General features: G+C 34.5%; 1 protein-coding gene across 2 annotated transcripts; it reads right to left on the bottom strand.

The window, feature by feature from the left end:
* Window positions 1–262: 262 nt before the first annotated feature.
* LOC136802805 (sphingomyelin synthase-related protein 1-like) lies at window positions 263–8466 on the bottom strand. 2 transcript variants are annotated; one of them, XM_067059571.1, is made up of 4 exons: window positions 8229–8466; window positions 4425–5032; window positions 4010–4160; window positions 263–303 (listed from the first exon to the last, which is right to left on the bottom strand). In XM_067059571.1, exons 1-4 carry the CDS (start codon window positions 8410–8412, stop codon window positions 284–286), a joined length of 963 nt encoding a protein of 320 aa, XP_066915672.1. In that variant the 5' UTR covers window positions 8413–8466; the 3' UTR covers window positions 263–283. The 2 variants fall into 2 exon arrangements, with proteins under 2 accessions (XP_066915672.1, XP_066915671.1); XM_067059570.1 differs by lacking the exon at window positions 263–303 and adding an exon at window positions 766–2700.
* Window positions 8467–14254: the final 5788 nt, after the last annotated feature.

The raw sequence follows: 14254 nt of genomic DNA, 5'->3' as shown, positions 1-14254 counted from the left end.
GGCTTAGACGGCCTACTCGTTGCATTATAATTGTTAAACAAATGGGCAAAAAGTCGGGTGTCTTAAGTCAATACATTGACCCTCTTTTTGACGTATATGCAAAGATTCTAATTGCCAATGTTCTGTCCACTTTTTGTCTACTCTAAAAATTAAAATAAGCAGGGCAGGAAAAAGGCCGCCTAAACTATAGCTTATCATCAAATAGTTGTAAAATTGTCTTTATTAAATTAAATTAAATTAAAAAGAATGAATGTTCACTTACCAGAAAAATTTCAGAAGATCTTCATCGATGGCAGCTCAAGTCTGAAAAATTGGAATTTGAAAAACAACTTAAGCAACTTTCTGACGTCAAATAAATTTAATCTAAAGCTACCCACGTCAATGATGAAAGATTTTTTTCAACGTGCTTGAAAATGTCTATTTTGTGAAAAACCGAATACATTAGTTATGAATAATACATAAATTACCCCAAAATGAGAAAATGACAGACCATGACCTTTGAAAAAAACAAACCAAAAAATATACCCCCAAAAGATGCAGATGTTCTGCGTTCAACAACAATAAATTGATATTAAGTGATTGATGTGATTGAGAAACCGACTTGGAACGAATATAACGAAGTAAAAAGTTACTAGAAAAGGGTAAATCTTGTCAATTTTGTAATAATCTAAATTTCAGGCGTAAATAAAATTTCCAAACAGGTAATTCCCAATTTATTCTCAATGCTAAAATGTTTTTTTTTTAAATGCACTGAATATTGCTAAATTAGAAGTTGGTAAATTTGTCTTTATCTTTCGATAATTGACGTGACAAATTTCACGGTCACAATTATGTGTATTGTACAATATTATAAAATAATACCTAATCTATAGTAAAAATACAAAAAAAAAACTTTAATAAATGGCTTTAAAAAGAAGGATATATACATCTTCTTCAGAGTCTCTTTAACTGGAATCTTATAACTCGAATGTCTCCTTAACTCGAACCAGTTTTGTGGTCCCAATGCCTCATAAACATTTCTCCATAACTTAAAACCACCTTAACTCGAAAATATTTGCGTTTTCCGTGCGTGTTCGAGTTGAAAATATTGCCTGGAGAATCAATTGTATTATCAAAGTTCCGTAAAATCTTTTAAGGGAATGCAGTGAGCAGAGGATGGTAGCTTTAAAAAAGCTTTCTTGATGAAACATCCCATCCACTGAGCAAGACGAGTGAAAGAAAGTTCAAAAACTGTAAAATCAAAAATGGTGTGAGGGGGTAAAATAAGGCAGAAAAGAGTTTAGATTACAGGACTGAATTGTCACTTTTGATGCGGATAAGGCAAACAAATAAAAAATAAAGATCTGGAACAGCTAGGAGCCCCACATGTAAGAAAATACTAATTATTAACCATCTTTTAAGATATTTTAGGCTGAAAATTTCGAACAATCAAAAAGCTAAGCCAAAGATTAAAAGGATATGTCAGCGCTGGAGGTATAAACTAAGTAAGCAGCGTCGAGTAATATACAAAAATATCAAAGATTTTTTAAAAAGTTCAAAGAATATAATATCTGTCTACTAAAATATGCTCAAAATGTCCTACGTACTCAAAATCTATTGTTAATAAAAAATGCCATATAAATTAGATAAAAATGCAAGAAATACTATATATTATATCATAAAAATTAAATTTACGGGCGACCTACAAAGAAAATTCAAGCTTCTGTCACATTGGGTTATTGCAGAAAATTTTTTACCACCTTTGTTTGAGGAAGTCTTTTTTGGAAAAGGTAACCTCCTGGACTTTTTTTCTATTTTTCAGGACCCCTTTCATTTTTGGGACCACCCTGGATTGTCGATCCCTTGATTTTTTTATTTTCCAAGTTGGAAGGCATACCTCCTCAACATAGGGATTAAAGACCATTTCTAAATTACCCCATTTCAAAATATTATAAGAATATTAGCCAGTACTATCCACAGTGGAAGATATAGTATTTCAGTCAAAATAGAGAGGTTTTCATTATCCCAATATCTATCAAGTTCACAATTCGGGCAAACACCACTAGCGAAAATGACCAGACGAAATGGCCAGAGTCCGGGTAGTTAAAAAAAAAGATTAAAACTTTAAACCATTGACATCTAAAACAAAAAAAAATCTGTTATCGCAAATATCCTAGTTATCATTAATCATAATGATTTTTTGACAATATAACCAAGTCCAAGGTCATATTTTTGCAGATTTTTATTATCTGTAGCGTTTGAAAAGACAGCATTTTCCTATAATCGGGAAGACACCTTATAATTTTCATCTCTTCTTCTTTTTTCCCGGCGTGCTACCACTTTTAGCCGGCGTACCAGCGCCACCACTACTTTTTACCGGCGTACCAGCGCCACTACTACTGTCGTTTCTCAAAGACGGGAAAACGTCTTGTAGTTTCCGATAAGTGAACGGCCATTCGAATTCATTTGGAATAACTAGCCTGCATCCGTACTCGAAAAACCAAAACATAGGAAACCAAATACGTCTTCTCTTCTGATCACTTGTACGAAATTGTACGGTACTGGCTAACGTGTGATAATATAAGAACAATCGAGACGAAATGTAGAAGGCAATCAAGACATCTATGGAATAATGTTCGTGTGCGGCTAGGATGAAGAAGACACCAAAGGCGTTTAATAACCAACAGAAGGTATGGAGAACATACCATTTTCTCGGTGTATCTAAAGTGAAAGATGGTAGAAATAAAGTCTAAAGCTAGAGTATCTCAAAATGTTTATACTTGTATCTTAAGTTTGTTACTCTTTTCTAATTCTTTACTTGTAAAATACTTATTAGCTACATGAATCTTAAGTCTTGCCTTTATAAATACCTTATCGGCCCTTTTTTCATCGGCCCTTACTGGCGTAATTTTAACTTCTTTTTTTGCCATGGATTATTTCAGGTTGCGGCAAAATGGTTCGTTTCACATTCCTATTTTTTGCCCTTTTTATAACAATTATTACTTAACTAACGCAGATGTTTACTCCAATTAAAAAGGGGCCGAAAAGGTTGTCGAATTACAAAAATAAAATGTTTACCTGAAAATATTGCTTGCTTTTCTGGAACTCTCAAAAGATGCTTGCTTCATACTGTTAAGCCTTCAGAACTTCTAATTGGAACATAATACTGTTATGCAAGTAAACTAAAAAACATCAGCCTTTTTCTGGTCTGATCTTTCTGTAAAAACAAAAGCGTGAGCTGCGACCAAAGATGTTAATTGTTTCTAAATTTCTATTGAAAAAGAATCTCGCACTCGACCTTGTTCCGTGAAACTGGTGTTTCTAGGAGATCAAAATTAACTAATACACAGGTTGCAAAATAAAAAGTCTGAAGACAAATCATGCTTTTACTCAAAATTCTTATATGCTTGTTACATTTATTTCTGATTGGTTCGAATTTATTGACACTAATAAAGTTATCAGCTGTAAGTTGTAAAGCAAGTAACATGGGAATAAAATCACGTGAACTTTTTCGAGTAATCACATGTTTTGACTTCATTGATATACTTTTGCAACCCGTATATTGCTGTTAGTTAACAATTAACACGAGGCCCAATTGGCAAAAATCTAGAAACAATTCCAGCCTCAGTTTTTAGAAATTACCTAATCACCTAAGTCAATAAGTGAATTAAGTTAGTATATATTAAGACAATCTAGGAACAATTAAGCTTTAAAATCACTAAAGTAAGAATAGCCGTGCTTCAGCTAAGATTTACTGCTTATTATAAAAAAACGCAAATTTGTTCAAATTAAGGAAATCTCTAGATATGGAGTAACTTATAAGGCATTGTTAACTGAAGGGACCATAAAACTTATTCAAGTTAAAGAGACTACTGTACAAAAAAGTTGAGGAAATTTAGAGTTATGGAGTAAGGACTATAAGGCATTGTCAACTAAAGGGACTTAAGAAAACTTCGTTCGAGTTAAAAACACACTACTGTACAAAAAAGAACAAAAAAAAAGAAACGTGAAATTGATCAAAAACACTTACATTCAGTTACGAAGAAATTTAACAAGGTAAGTGTTGCAGTGTGACCACTGAACATATAATCACCGCACGTTCGAACACCATTCATAGCCATACCTCCCCCAGAAACAATCTCAAATGCTCTAAACGCACGATTGTAGAATGTCGCATATTTCTAAAAAGAAATGGTTTTGATTTAATTGAGACCCCGTAACTCGAACACGCATGGGAATACAAATTTTTTCGAGTTAAAGAAATTTCGAGTTATGGAGTAAGGTTTATAAGCCATTGTTAGCAGAAGGGACGAGCAAACTTGTTTGTTTAAGGAGGCATTCGAGTTATAGAGGTTCAAGACTCTACTGTTTACGATTTTCAACTTGAGTGAGGTAGAGAATTGAATAAAAATCAAAAAGTTCATCACAATAAGAAAAAGGCATACCGTAGGCGAGCATTGCAAATGTTTGCCTGGAACACTCATCGAAGTCACATACATAGTGAAACAACGCAACAAGAAAATCGTGCCCGAAATCGCACAACTCCTTCTAAAAACAACCAATCGATGTTTGTGAAAGATGATAATCAAAAACCAAAAACTCATCAAAATGCCACCGCATATTTCACACCAATAAAAGGCACTTGGTATGACTGGTATGGTTTCGAGGACGACATCAGGAAGTGGTGGATAGTTGCTGGTATCTGGTAACCTATCGTGGACTACTACTAACACGAACGCGGCAAGCAAGAATACAGAAAAGGCGTACACAGCACTGATAGCCGTGCGAACGTATTCTGACACAAGAGCGTTCTTGATTTCCTCTTCCAAAGGGTTCACACGGCGCGGATCGATTCCGTCAGGATTATCAGTTGTAAATAAAGACTCGTTATCTTCATCATCGGAAAACGACATAATGCGTTGTTTACGCCGCTTCTTGCGGCCACTACCACCACCCGGTTTTGGACTAAACCCATCGGCAAAGTCATTGTACATAGCCGCATTGTTAAATGCACGTAAGCGATCAACTGCACTGGTAATACGCTTGATATCACCTAAAGGTTGAAAAAATTATGATGTTGTCAATTCAAATTTTAAAACTCTTTTGTCACGGTTCAATTCAGTTATTCCAGACTCTGTCATGTTTCCTAATCCTAAATCTAAGCTAGATAAAATCACCTAGTAAAACCAGAAATTTTTTTCATACAAACAGTCTCATATAGGATATAATACCATATCAATAGAAGAATTGAGGATATTTTTCTTACCACCAGACGTGTTCTGCATCGCTTTCAAAAAAATGGTGGAAACTCAAAGAAGCATCGAAATTCGCTAAATATGAACAAAAATCGCGATAAAAACACCCAAGACCCACCAATTGAAGCAGCAAACAGAACTGCAACATGCACCCTTGTTACGTGTATTGATGATGAAGATCAAAATCGACTCAAATGCCGTAGCTGCCAACGTATGGTACATTACGAATGCACACAATTGCCACTTTACCAACTGCAAATATTCGCTAACACGTACAATAATCAATATGTATGTCACAATTGTGTGCGAATAACGAGATCCTCAAGAAGTAAAATCGGAGAAAACAAGTACCATATGATGCAAGAGCAGATTGCTAAAAAAGACGACGAAATCAAAAAACTCAAAAAACAACTGACCAAAAACCGAGAAGTCATCAACAACGACATCGAAACAATGCTAACACAAAAGATGAGCGACCTAGAAGCCAAAACAAGGAAAATGATAAAAGAAGAGATACAACAGACAAAAGATTTTATGAAAGAGTCATCCCGTAAAACCTACGCTGATATAACCAAAGCACACAAGGAAAATCTTAAATCTGTTGTTGCGGAACAAAAAGAAGAGGAGAGGAGAGAAAAACGAGACATCGAATCAAAAAGAAAAAACATCATAATTCATGGACTCTGTTAATATCGCTATGCGGAAACGTCTTGGAATGTGGAAACCACTATAATATTCATAGCGTGATCAAATCAAATAAATAGAGCTATTGATGCGTTAAATAAACATGATCGTCTAATACTTTTTCTTTTTTCTCTCTCAGTTTCTTTAAACATTGTTGGTTTAAGCTCTTTTCACACTCGCCACTTTTGTTTCATGTTTTCCACCTGTTAGAGGAAATATTGGTTAAAACGGCTTTTCTCTAACTTTTTCAGTGCTAAGATTTTCCAACCTGAGATCACAATAACGATCACTCTCTCTCTCTCTCTAATTCGAATGATTTTCTTTATTGATCGCTCTCTCTAATTCGAATGATTCTCTATACCGATCTCACTCTTTCTCTAATTCGAATGATTTTATTCTCTCTCTCTCTTTCACTAGTTTGAATGGTTCTTTTTGTCAATTGACCACTCCTTCTAATTCGAACACTTAGAATGAAGGTTTCCGCATTACAGAATAGCATATAGGAACACTTAGAATGAAGGTTTTCGCATTACAGAATAGCATAGGAACACGTAAGATGAGAGTTTCCGCATTACAGAATAGCATAGATATACTCGGAATGAAGGTTTCCGCATTACAGAATAACATATATACGTTGAATAATGGTTTCCGCATTACAAAATTGCCTGGAATAGTGGTTTCCGCATAACAGAATACCCTGAAATGGTTTCCGCATAACAGAATAATCTGGAATCATGGTTTCCGCATAACAGAATAATCTGGAATGGTGGTTTCCCTATAACAGAATAACCTGGAATAGTGGTTTCCGTATAACAATAATATGAAATGATGGTTTCCGCATAACAGAATAACCTGGAATGGTGGTTTCTCTATAACAGAATAACCTGGAATAGTGGTTTCGCATAACAGAATAACCTGGAATAGTGGTTACTGCGTAACAGAATAGCATAGATACTTGTAATAATGGCTTACGCATCATAGATGTACCTGGAATAACGCACAATAACGGTATCTACAGGATAGCATAGAAGAAGCCAAAAGAGATGGTTTCGATGTAAGAAAAATAGTCTAGACATGATCTGAATAGGCTAGAAAATGTTCAAAAAATCGTGTTTGAATAACAGAATATGTTTAGATTATGTTCAGAAAAAAGGTTTCTGCATAACAGAATAGTCTAGAAATGTCTAGAAATATGGTTTCCGCGTTACAGAATAGAAGGAGGAAAGGAGAGTGGCTTAGAAATTCAGACCTGTTAAGATGTGGGATGTTAAAAACTTCCATCCACATATTTTTCCAACGGAAAAACAGGAGACTTGTAACTTGAAAAATCTCTCAGAAGGGGCCTAAGAAATTTACTGAAAACTAAAATATTGATAATTCGATCTTCACTCCACTTTGCAATGATTGCCACGAGATTTCTACTCCCTAAAACGTTCAAAGAAGTCTTTCGTGATGTACCGAAATTTTACTACTGAGCCAGGGGTGAACGACAAAGGAAGAAAACAATCTATAATTGACTAGTGTAGATAGGCCTTTATGTTTCGTGATCAATCATGAGTGTTATTTACTTTTCATTATAAAAGGAAGAAAGTGTTGTGTAAACACAATTGATCTTTTTTCTTAGGTTTCCACATTCCATGGAGTTTCCGCGTAGCAATATTAACAGACTCTGTGAACAAGCTGAAGACACGAAAGAAGAAGATCAAGAAGAGGACAAAAAGGAAATTGAGGATCTGCTCAAAGATATCGGCATCCGCGACATCAAACCAACGCATCAACATCGTATTGGGTTCGAACATGAAAAATCGAAGAAAAATCGTCCGATAAAGGTGACCTTGCAAAGTGAAGAAGAAAAAGAAAGAATCATGAGCAACCTTAAAGCCTTAAAAAAGTTTGGATATCATCTAAGCATCACTGATGATTTCACCATCAATGAAAGAAGAAAAATAAAAGAGATGTGCGAAAAAGCTAAAAAATGGAACTCCGAATGTGATGGTGATTTCATTTGGCGTGTGAGAGGAAGTCCCAGAACAGATAACCTTCACTTGATAAAAACAAACAAAAACTTTGCCAACCAAAAGCTGTCAATATCTAGCCTCAGTAGCAGCGACGATGAGCTGCCAACAAAACATTAGTCTTTTTTAATTGTAAAGTAGCGTTGACTTTTATTAGCCTTTGTTGCTACCTTTGCGTCAACATGAAATAAACTATTACTTACTTACTTACTTACCAAAAATGAAATTTCGATTGTTTTTCAACAATTATAAACAAATTCAAAAATAAAATAAAATCGCTAAAAGTGAAGAATACCTAGCACGGTCATTTCCACAGGAGGTTTTCGTAAATCACTTTCGTTCAACGATATCAAGGCACTGCCATCAATCTGGTGTTCATCACATAATAATGCTTTATGTTTGGATAAATTATTCTCATCCAGCCATTCAGCAACATCTGATACTGTCCATTCATGGATAGATTTATTGGATGTACTCATTTTCCGCTGAGTTTTGAATCTAGTTTTATTCCTTGTCTTTTTTAAGTATGTTACTCTGAAGAGAATATAAAATAGGTATTGGTGATGGTATAGAAAAAAACTCACAAGCAGAATTCAAATGAAATACCGCTGATACTGTAATGTAAATAAACAAGTTTAAAGTGAAGTTAATACAAAATGCCTGATGTTTGCTTTAATTGAGTTAATATTTACTGCCAGCAAAACAATAAAATAGGTTTTTCTAGATACCCACTGCTTGAAGATTTATGGGTGTAATTATCCAAAACTTAACTTTCAGGAATACTAGATTATAGCCTGAATGCCTTTGCATTTTGTAATAAAATACACCAAAATAATAAACAGAGAAGAGGTTAATAGTTTATCGTGTATAAAATGTCGTAAATCATAAATAGAAAATTGTATGAAAAAAATATTTACAACTTTAGCAACTTTACAATGAAATAAAAGTTAACTTTCAATCGATTCTCACATTAACATTTTAAAAATCGTCACCTAGATACTTTAAGTAACAAAATAAAACTCGTTACTGTTCTATCTACTTGTGAAGCTTTAAATAAAACAATTTAAGAAAATTATATCTCATTTTTCCCCCACTGTACCTTATGTCTGATGAGTAACATAAAGATTCATCTTTTATTAAAATAATTTGTTAATTCTGGAAAAGATTTAGTTTTATGATTCGAAATACAAAAACCAAAAAGTCAAAGTGTCAAAAAATGACTTATACTATTTAATGAAGTCGAAATTTGCAAAATACAAAGAAGCAAACGAACAACAAAAACAAACTTTAATATAACCATTTTATTCACCCGATTCCAAATAGGCAGAGTAATTTTTCATTTTTGCTTCAGATGCACTTTTCCTGTTTTGTCTTGCTGCAATATTATCTGAGCTTTTGGATGGTCGCATTCCTTTCTGTTGCGCCATCTTCCGCATAATGTCTAGAATAGTATTTGGATTGACGTTTAGTCTTAGCAAATCAATAACGATATTGAAAACATCTCTGTCAAGGTTGACACCACTCAATGTTGCCAGTTCATGTAGGTGATCATCAATGTTCTTGTCTGGTTTATATAAATCAGTTTGCGACTTTGATTTATTTTTATGAAATGCATTCAGTTTACGCTCCATACTAACATATATTTGCTGCATTTGAGTAAAAGAAAACAACTTTAACCCTATTCGTACTAGGGGGGGGGGGCTCTTTCTGTTCGGAGGTCAAACTATTGCTAATAGCTCCTGAAATAATAGAGCTTTTGCCGTGAAATTTTCTGTAAATTCCTAACTTTTATTTAGCTTCAAAATAAAAAAAAATTTGACACCTAAATATTTTCACACCTTGAGCATGATGACATTTCTGACAGTAAGGTGTCACAAAAATTGACACTTTTCCAATACAAATTTATTTTCATTGTCAAATATATCGTTTAAACCGTAATTTATTGAATATTTAGGATAAAATAAGCATTTTAAACTCAGGCAACTTTTTTCTAAAGCCTTTGTTAGAATACAATAGCTATTTATAAGAACAGAGGAAATTTTCGGTTTTTACTCACTTTGGGCATGATGAGTGACGTCATCAAAAATTTTTTTTGTCAAAAGTTACCTTACGTCACAAGGATCTTGTGTGCCAAATTTCATCCAAAAAGACCTACTAGATCAAAAGTTAAGGGGTGGTACAGGAAAAGCCCCCCCTAGTTCTGAACCGCCCCTAAAAGCCTAGTATGAATAGGGTTAAAATAAGGCAAAAATAAATATTCTAAAAGGCGACAGGAATTATTAAGATGTTTTGTGCATGTACTAGCTATCAATTCACCACATCCTTCTTATCTTCATGCACATTTCCATTCTATATACATCAAAAATTGGATTAAGGACAGATCTATTCTCAAATTAAAATCTCAGAAAAAGATTGTCTGGTAAAACAATATAGATAAAGACTGATACATACGAGTAGTCTCCATGGATTTATGTACAAGAATCTTGTCTTGAAAAGTTTGTAAAGAAAGTAAATTGTGTCACAAAGGGCAAAAGGAGTGTCCTTTAAAAGATGTATACAAAACTCACAGACCTGAACAATTTTTAAGGAAATAAAAGATGTATACATTTTCTTTTTTTACCGAACCCAACAGATTTTTGTTGAAGCCCACTATTCTCATATTTTGGCACTTTGAGCAAGAGCCTCAAAATTTTTTTAATTATTTAAGGGTAAAATTGAGTGAGGTATTTTAGTTTTTACATTATGCTCTATTTCATTCCCACCTTCAATATGACTGTCAACTTTGAGGTCTCACTGACAATACCACCTCTAAACTTATATTTACCCTTCAAAAGATAGCCTTGGATAGTCTTATCTCTTTCAACAACTCTTGGTGCCCTTCTTCTACACTCTTTTCTGATCTCAAAGGTCTCAAAGAATTTTACCTTGTCAAATGCTTTAATATATCTTTTGTCTACAGATTTCTAAATTCAAAATAACCCTTTGGCCTTCTGGAGTTTTCTAACTTCATTCAGCTCGATGCTGATGACCAAAACACTTAAAGTGCCCACTACTAGGTCAAAATCAGGCAGCATAACTTTCTTCAAAGTTCCTTTCTAGGTCTGTGTAGTATCTATAATGACAAAATAGTACAAATACATCTGCAATAAATGTTAAAAACATTGGAATCAATTTGATTTGACTTAGGGTTTTGCAACAAGCATCAGCCAAAGTTGCTTCCTCGTTACCTGTTTGGGTCTGCTATTTCTGTCCCTGCAACCCTAATTTGCCTTAAAATTCAGTGAAAATTGTGTCCAAGACTCTGCTATTGCAATCTAAGACATTTACCATGGTCTGGAACCACTAGGAAACAGTTTGGAAAATTTTGATAAAGCTGGATGCCTGGTTGCTAGGGAAAAACAATGCGTTGCTAAAGGAAAAATTGGCTTTGATGACTTTAAAAAAATTTCGAAGATAAATTGTGCAAATGGCATTAGAGCACATAGGTTTGATTTTAGGATTGGGTAATATGGCCAAAAGACAAACTAAAAATGATTTGTTCCAGTGGTGGAACTTAAGGCCTAGGCTTTAAAAGCTAATTGAAAATACTAAAAATTGAGCGAAAAGCTATGTTTAACCGCCATTTTAGGCCTTAAAAGTGTTACATGGAAATTTTAATTGAAAGTTAAAGATGACCATAAAGACTTCAGAAATATACAAAAATATCAATGTGACACTTGTGGCCAAGCCAGCTAATTGCTCTCAAAATCAGGTCAGAAAAATTTTCTCAAAATGACATTTCTTCAAAGTACCTAGGGATTTCTTCCATGAAAATATGTTTTGAAATGAATCTTAAGCTTGATCATGTCTAAAATTGCTCTTAAAGTCAAAGATTTATCTAAAGTGCACTTTTTGGCCCAAGTTTTAAAGGCCCATATCTTGGGAACAAAAAAAGATTTTTCAAAAATATTTTCACAGGATGTTATTTTCATGTATTTAAACAAAATATCCAAAAATTGGCAAAATCTGAGGATATCATTTCCTCGGCCTGCCTGATTCTCCCTGATTTTTACAGAAAATGGCACTGAAACATTTTATCAAGCATAGAGTATGCGATGCTATAATTCTAGCTTTATATGCTGGACGATACCGTGAAAGGTCACTAAATCCGACACCACTGCCTAATTCCGACCCCCAAATAACTGTTATGAAAAAATTTTTATGTTTACAAACATTTTCTCTCCAAGTTGAACGATAAACTATCAAGCCAAGTGCCAGTGTAAAGTAATAAAAACCAGGCTTGATTACGTAACGTTTCAAAACGAGCACACTCGTACACAGTTCTCTTTATATTTTCGCGTGCTTTGGAAAATCAAAACTTCTCATTACTTTTTATGATGCTGTTACTACTGTTGTCATTTATGACGTTGTGCATATTGCAATAAAAATTATGTTTTGTTATAAGGAGCAATTATTGTTATTCAGTTCAATTGGTTCAGTGGGTGCCGTGGTATAGTGGTAGTCGACCTTGACTTCTGTACAGGCGGCCAGGGTTCGATTCCCACTCACGGCAGTTCACTTGGCAAGTGAACGTTCCTTCGCCTGGGTCAACCCATGCCATGTGAGGGGAATTAGGAGAGAATAGGACTCTAAAGCCTCCTGCAACTCAACCAAATAGATAGATAGTGTATCAAATCTCTCAGTTTAGTTGACACTTTGGTATCTTCGTTGCTTCACAGCGAAAGGTTTGTTTTTATTTTAGTTTGTATCTTTGAAAGAGCCCATCGGATTTAGGCAGTGGTGTCGGATTTAGGACCTCTCACGGTAGTGCAGCAGATCATCCGTGAATATTATTCAATTGTCATTATTCTTTTTATTTTTATTTGCGGAACTTTTGCAAAAAAAGTTTATTCACATAATATGAAAGATCTTACTAAAAATATAAAACATTCTACTATATAATTATGTGGCATTTTTTTGCAAACTTCAAAAAACTAAGCTTAAAGGAGAAATGAGGTCTGGAAATATGAAATAAAATGAAATGACATGGCTGGTCATTAAAATACAACTATGCAGCGCCGCTCGCAGCAGCTCGCAGCTGTACTCTACCATTTTTGTTTTGATTTAACTTTGTATTTTAATAACCAGAACCAGCCAGGTCATTTATTAGAGGGCTATGCATATTAGGCTTCACTGATGCAAGTTACCCAATCTCACGGTATTTGGCGTGTAAGGAGGGGATAATAAGTAAGATATTGGATGCATCGCATGGCATAAGTCAAAGATTTGCGCGCCCCATGAACACCATCCCCCCCCCACCCAGCAGGTTGTGGCTTCTTCACAAAGACGAAAGACAGATCTGGAATTATTTTGTACTTTCCAGTCCAAACCACAACCATACCCAACCCTACCAGGTCGCCTGCATGTCCTAACATTATTCCCGCATACCGGATCCGAAAAATAGATACATGTCTTTCGTCTTTATGAAGAAGCTTTCACCCACCCAGCAGGGCTCAGTCACCTACAAGCTGACCTTTTTTGGCGTAGATCTCAGTTCAAACAAACAGTTACATCAATATGCCTTCTTACCTGTCTTTAAAAATATAAATAAAAGTAATCACGGAAAAGGACGCGAAAAAAAAAGACATAAGTGTGAGAACAGAGTAATCAAACTCGTTAGAAAAAGTACCATTAGAAGTCATAAAAAATCAACCTGAATAAATGCAATCGAAATTCTAGAGAACTTCATAATTCCCCAAACAACATTACATTACTATGTCAAACTCCCATCACATAAATTTTACAATTACGTCAGAGTAGACTACGCTCGCCACCGAAGAGGTTTATTTGGAAAGGGTAATTATATTTTATTGTTCGCTTCTTTTTTAAAGATTTGCCAAGTTGGAAAAGTATGAATTTCTTTGTACATATTTTACCTACCCCAAATATTTGGGACGCTGAGTTTTAAACGAATGGTCAAGTTGAAACGAACGATAAATGTATCAAGGTCTGTTTTATTTACCCCCTGGTGACTTAACAAAAGAGACTTAACTCGATGTTACAATCCAATTATTGAAAGTTTGTCTCGGCCTTTTTATAATGAGCGAGACATACGTTCTCTGATTACGCAATTTTCATATCAACATTTTCGAGGCATTTTGATGTAACTGACAAATAACAATTTGGCGTAGACTTTGCATCATTTCCCACACTGGTGACTGGTATCATTTTTTTCAGTAAAACTTATTTTGAAGTTTGAACTTTTTTATAGAATTTCAAAAAGTCTGTTAGTTCTGGAGATATATTGAAAAGTTTAGACACCTATAGTACACTTTCCTAAAC

This window comes from Clytia hemisphaerica, unplaced genomic scaffold (genome assembly GCF_902728285.1).
Source record: "Clytia hemisphaerica strain Z4C2 unplaced genomic scaffold, Clytia hemisphaerica genome assembly, whole genome shotgun sequence".
Lineage (NCBI taxonomy): Eukaryota > Metazoa > Cnidaria > Hydrozoa > Leptothecata > Clytiidae > Clytia > Clytia hemisphaerica.
This window is presented reverse-complemented; position numbering and strand designations above follow the sequence as displayed.

Excerpts from the sequence above, each read along its gene's own strand:
- LOC136802805 (XM_067059570.1), bottom strand. The coding sequence starts at position 8,412 with ATGAGTACATCCAATAAATCTATCCATGAATGGACAGTATCAGATGTT. Across the intron at positions 5,033-8,228 it reads TGTGGAAATGACCGTGCTAG|GTGATATCAAGCGTATTACC; the intron begins GTATTCTTCACT and ends TTCAACCTTTAG. Across the intron at positions 4,161-4,424 it reads ATTTGCAATGCTCGCCTACG|AAATATGCGACATTCTACAA; the intron begins GTATGCCTTTTT and ends ATTTCTTTTTAG.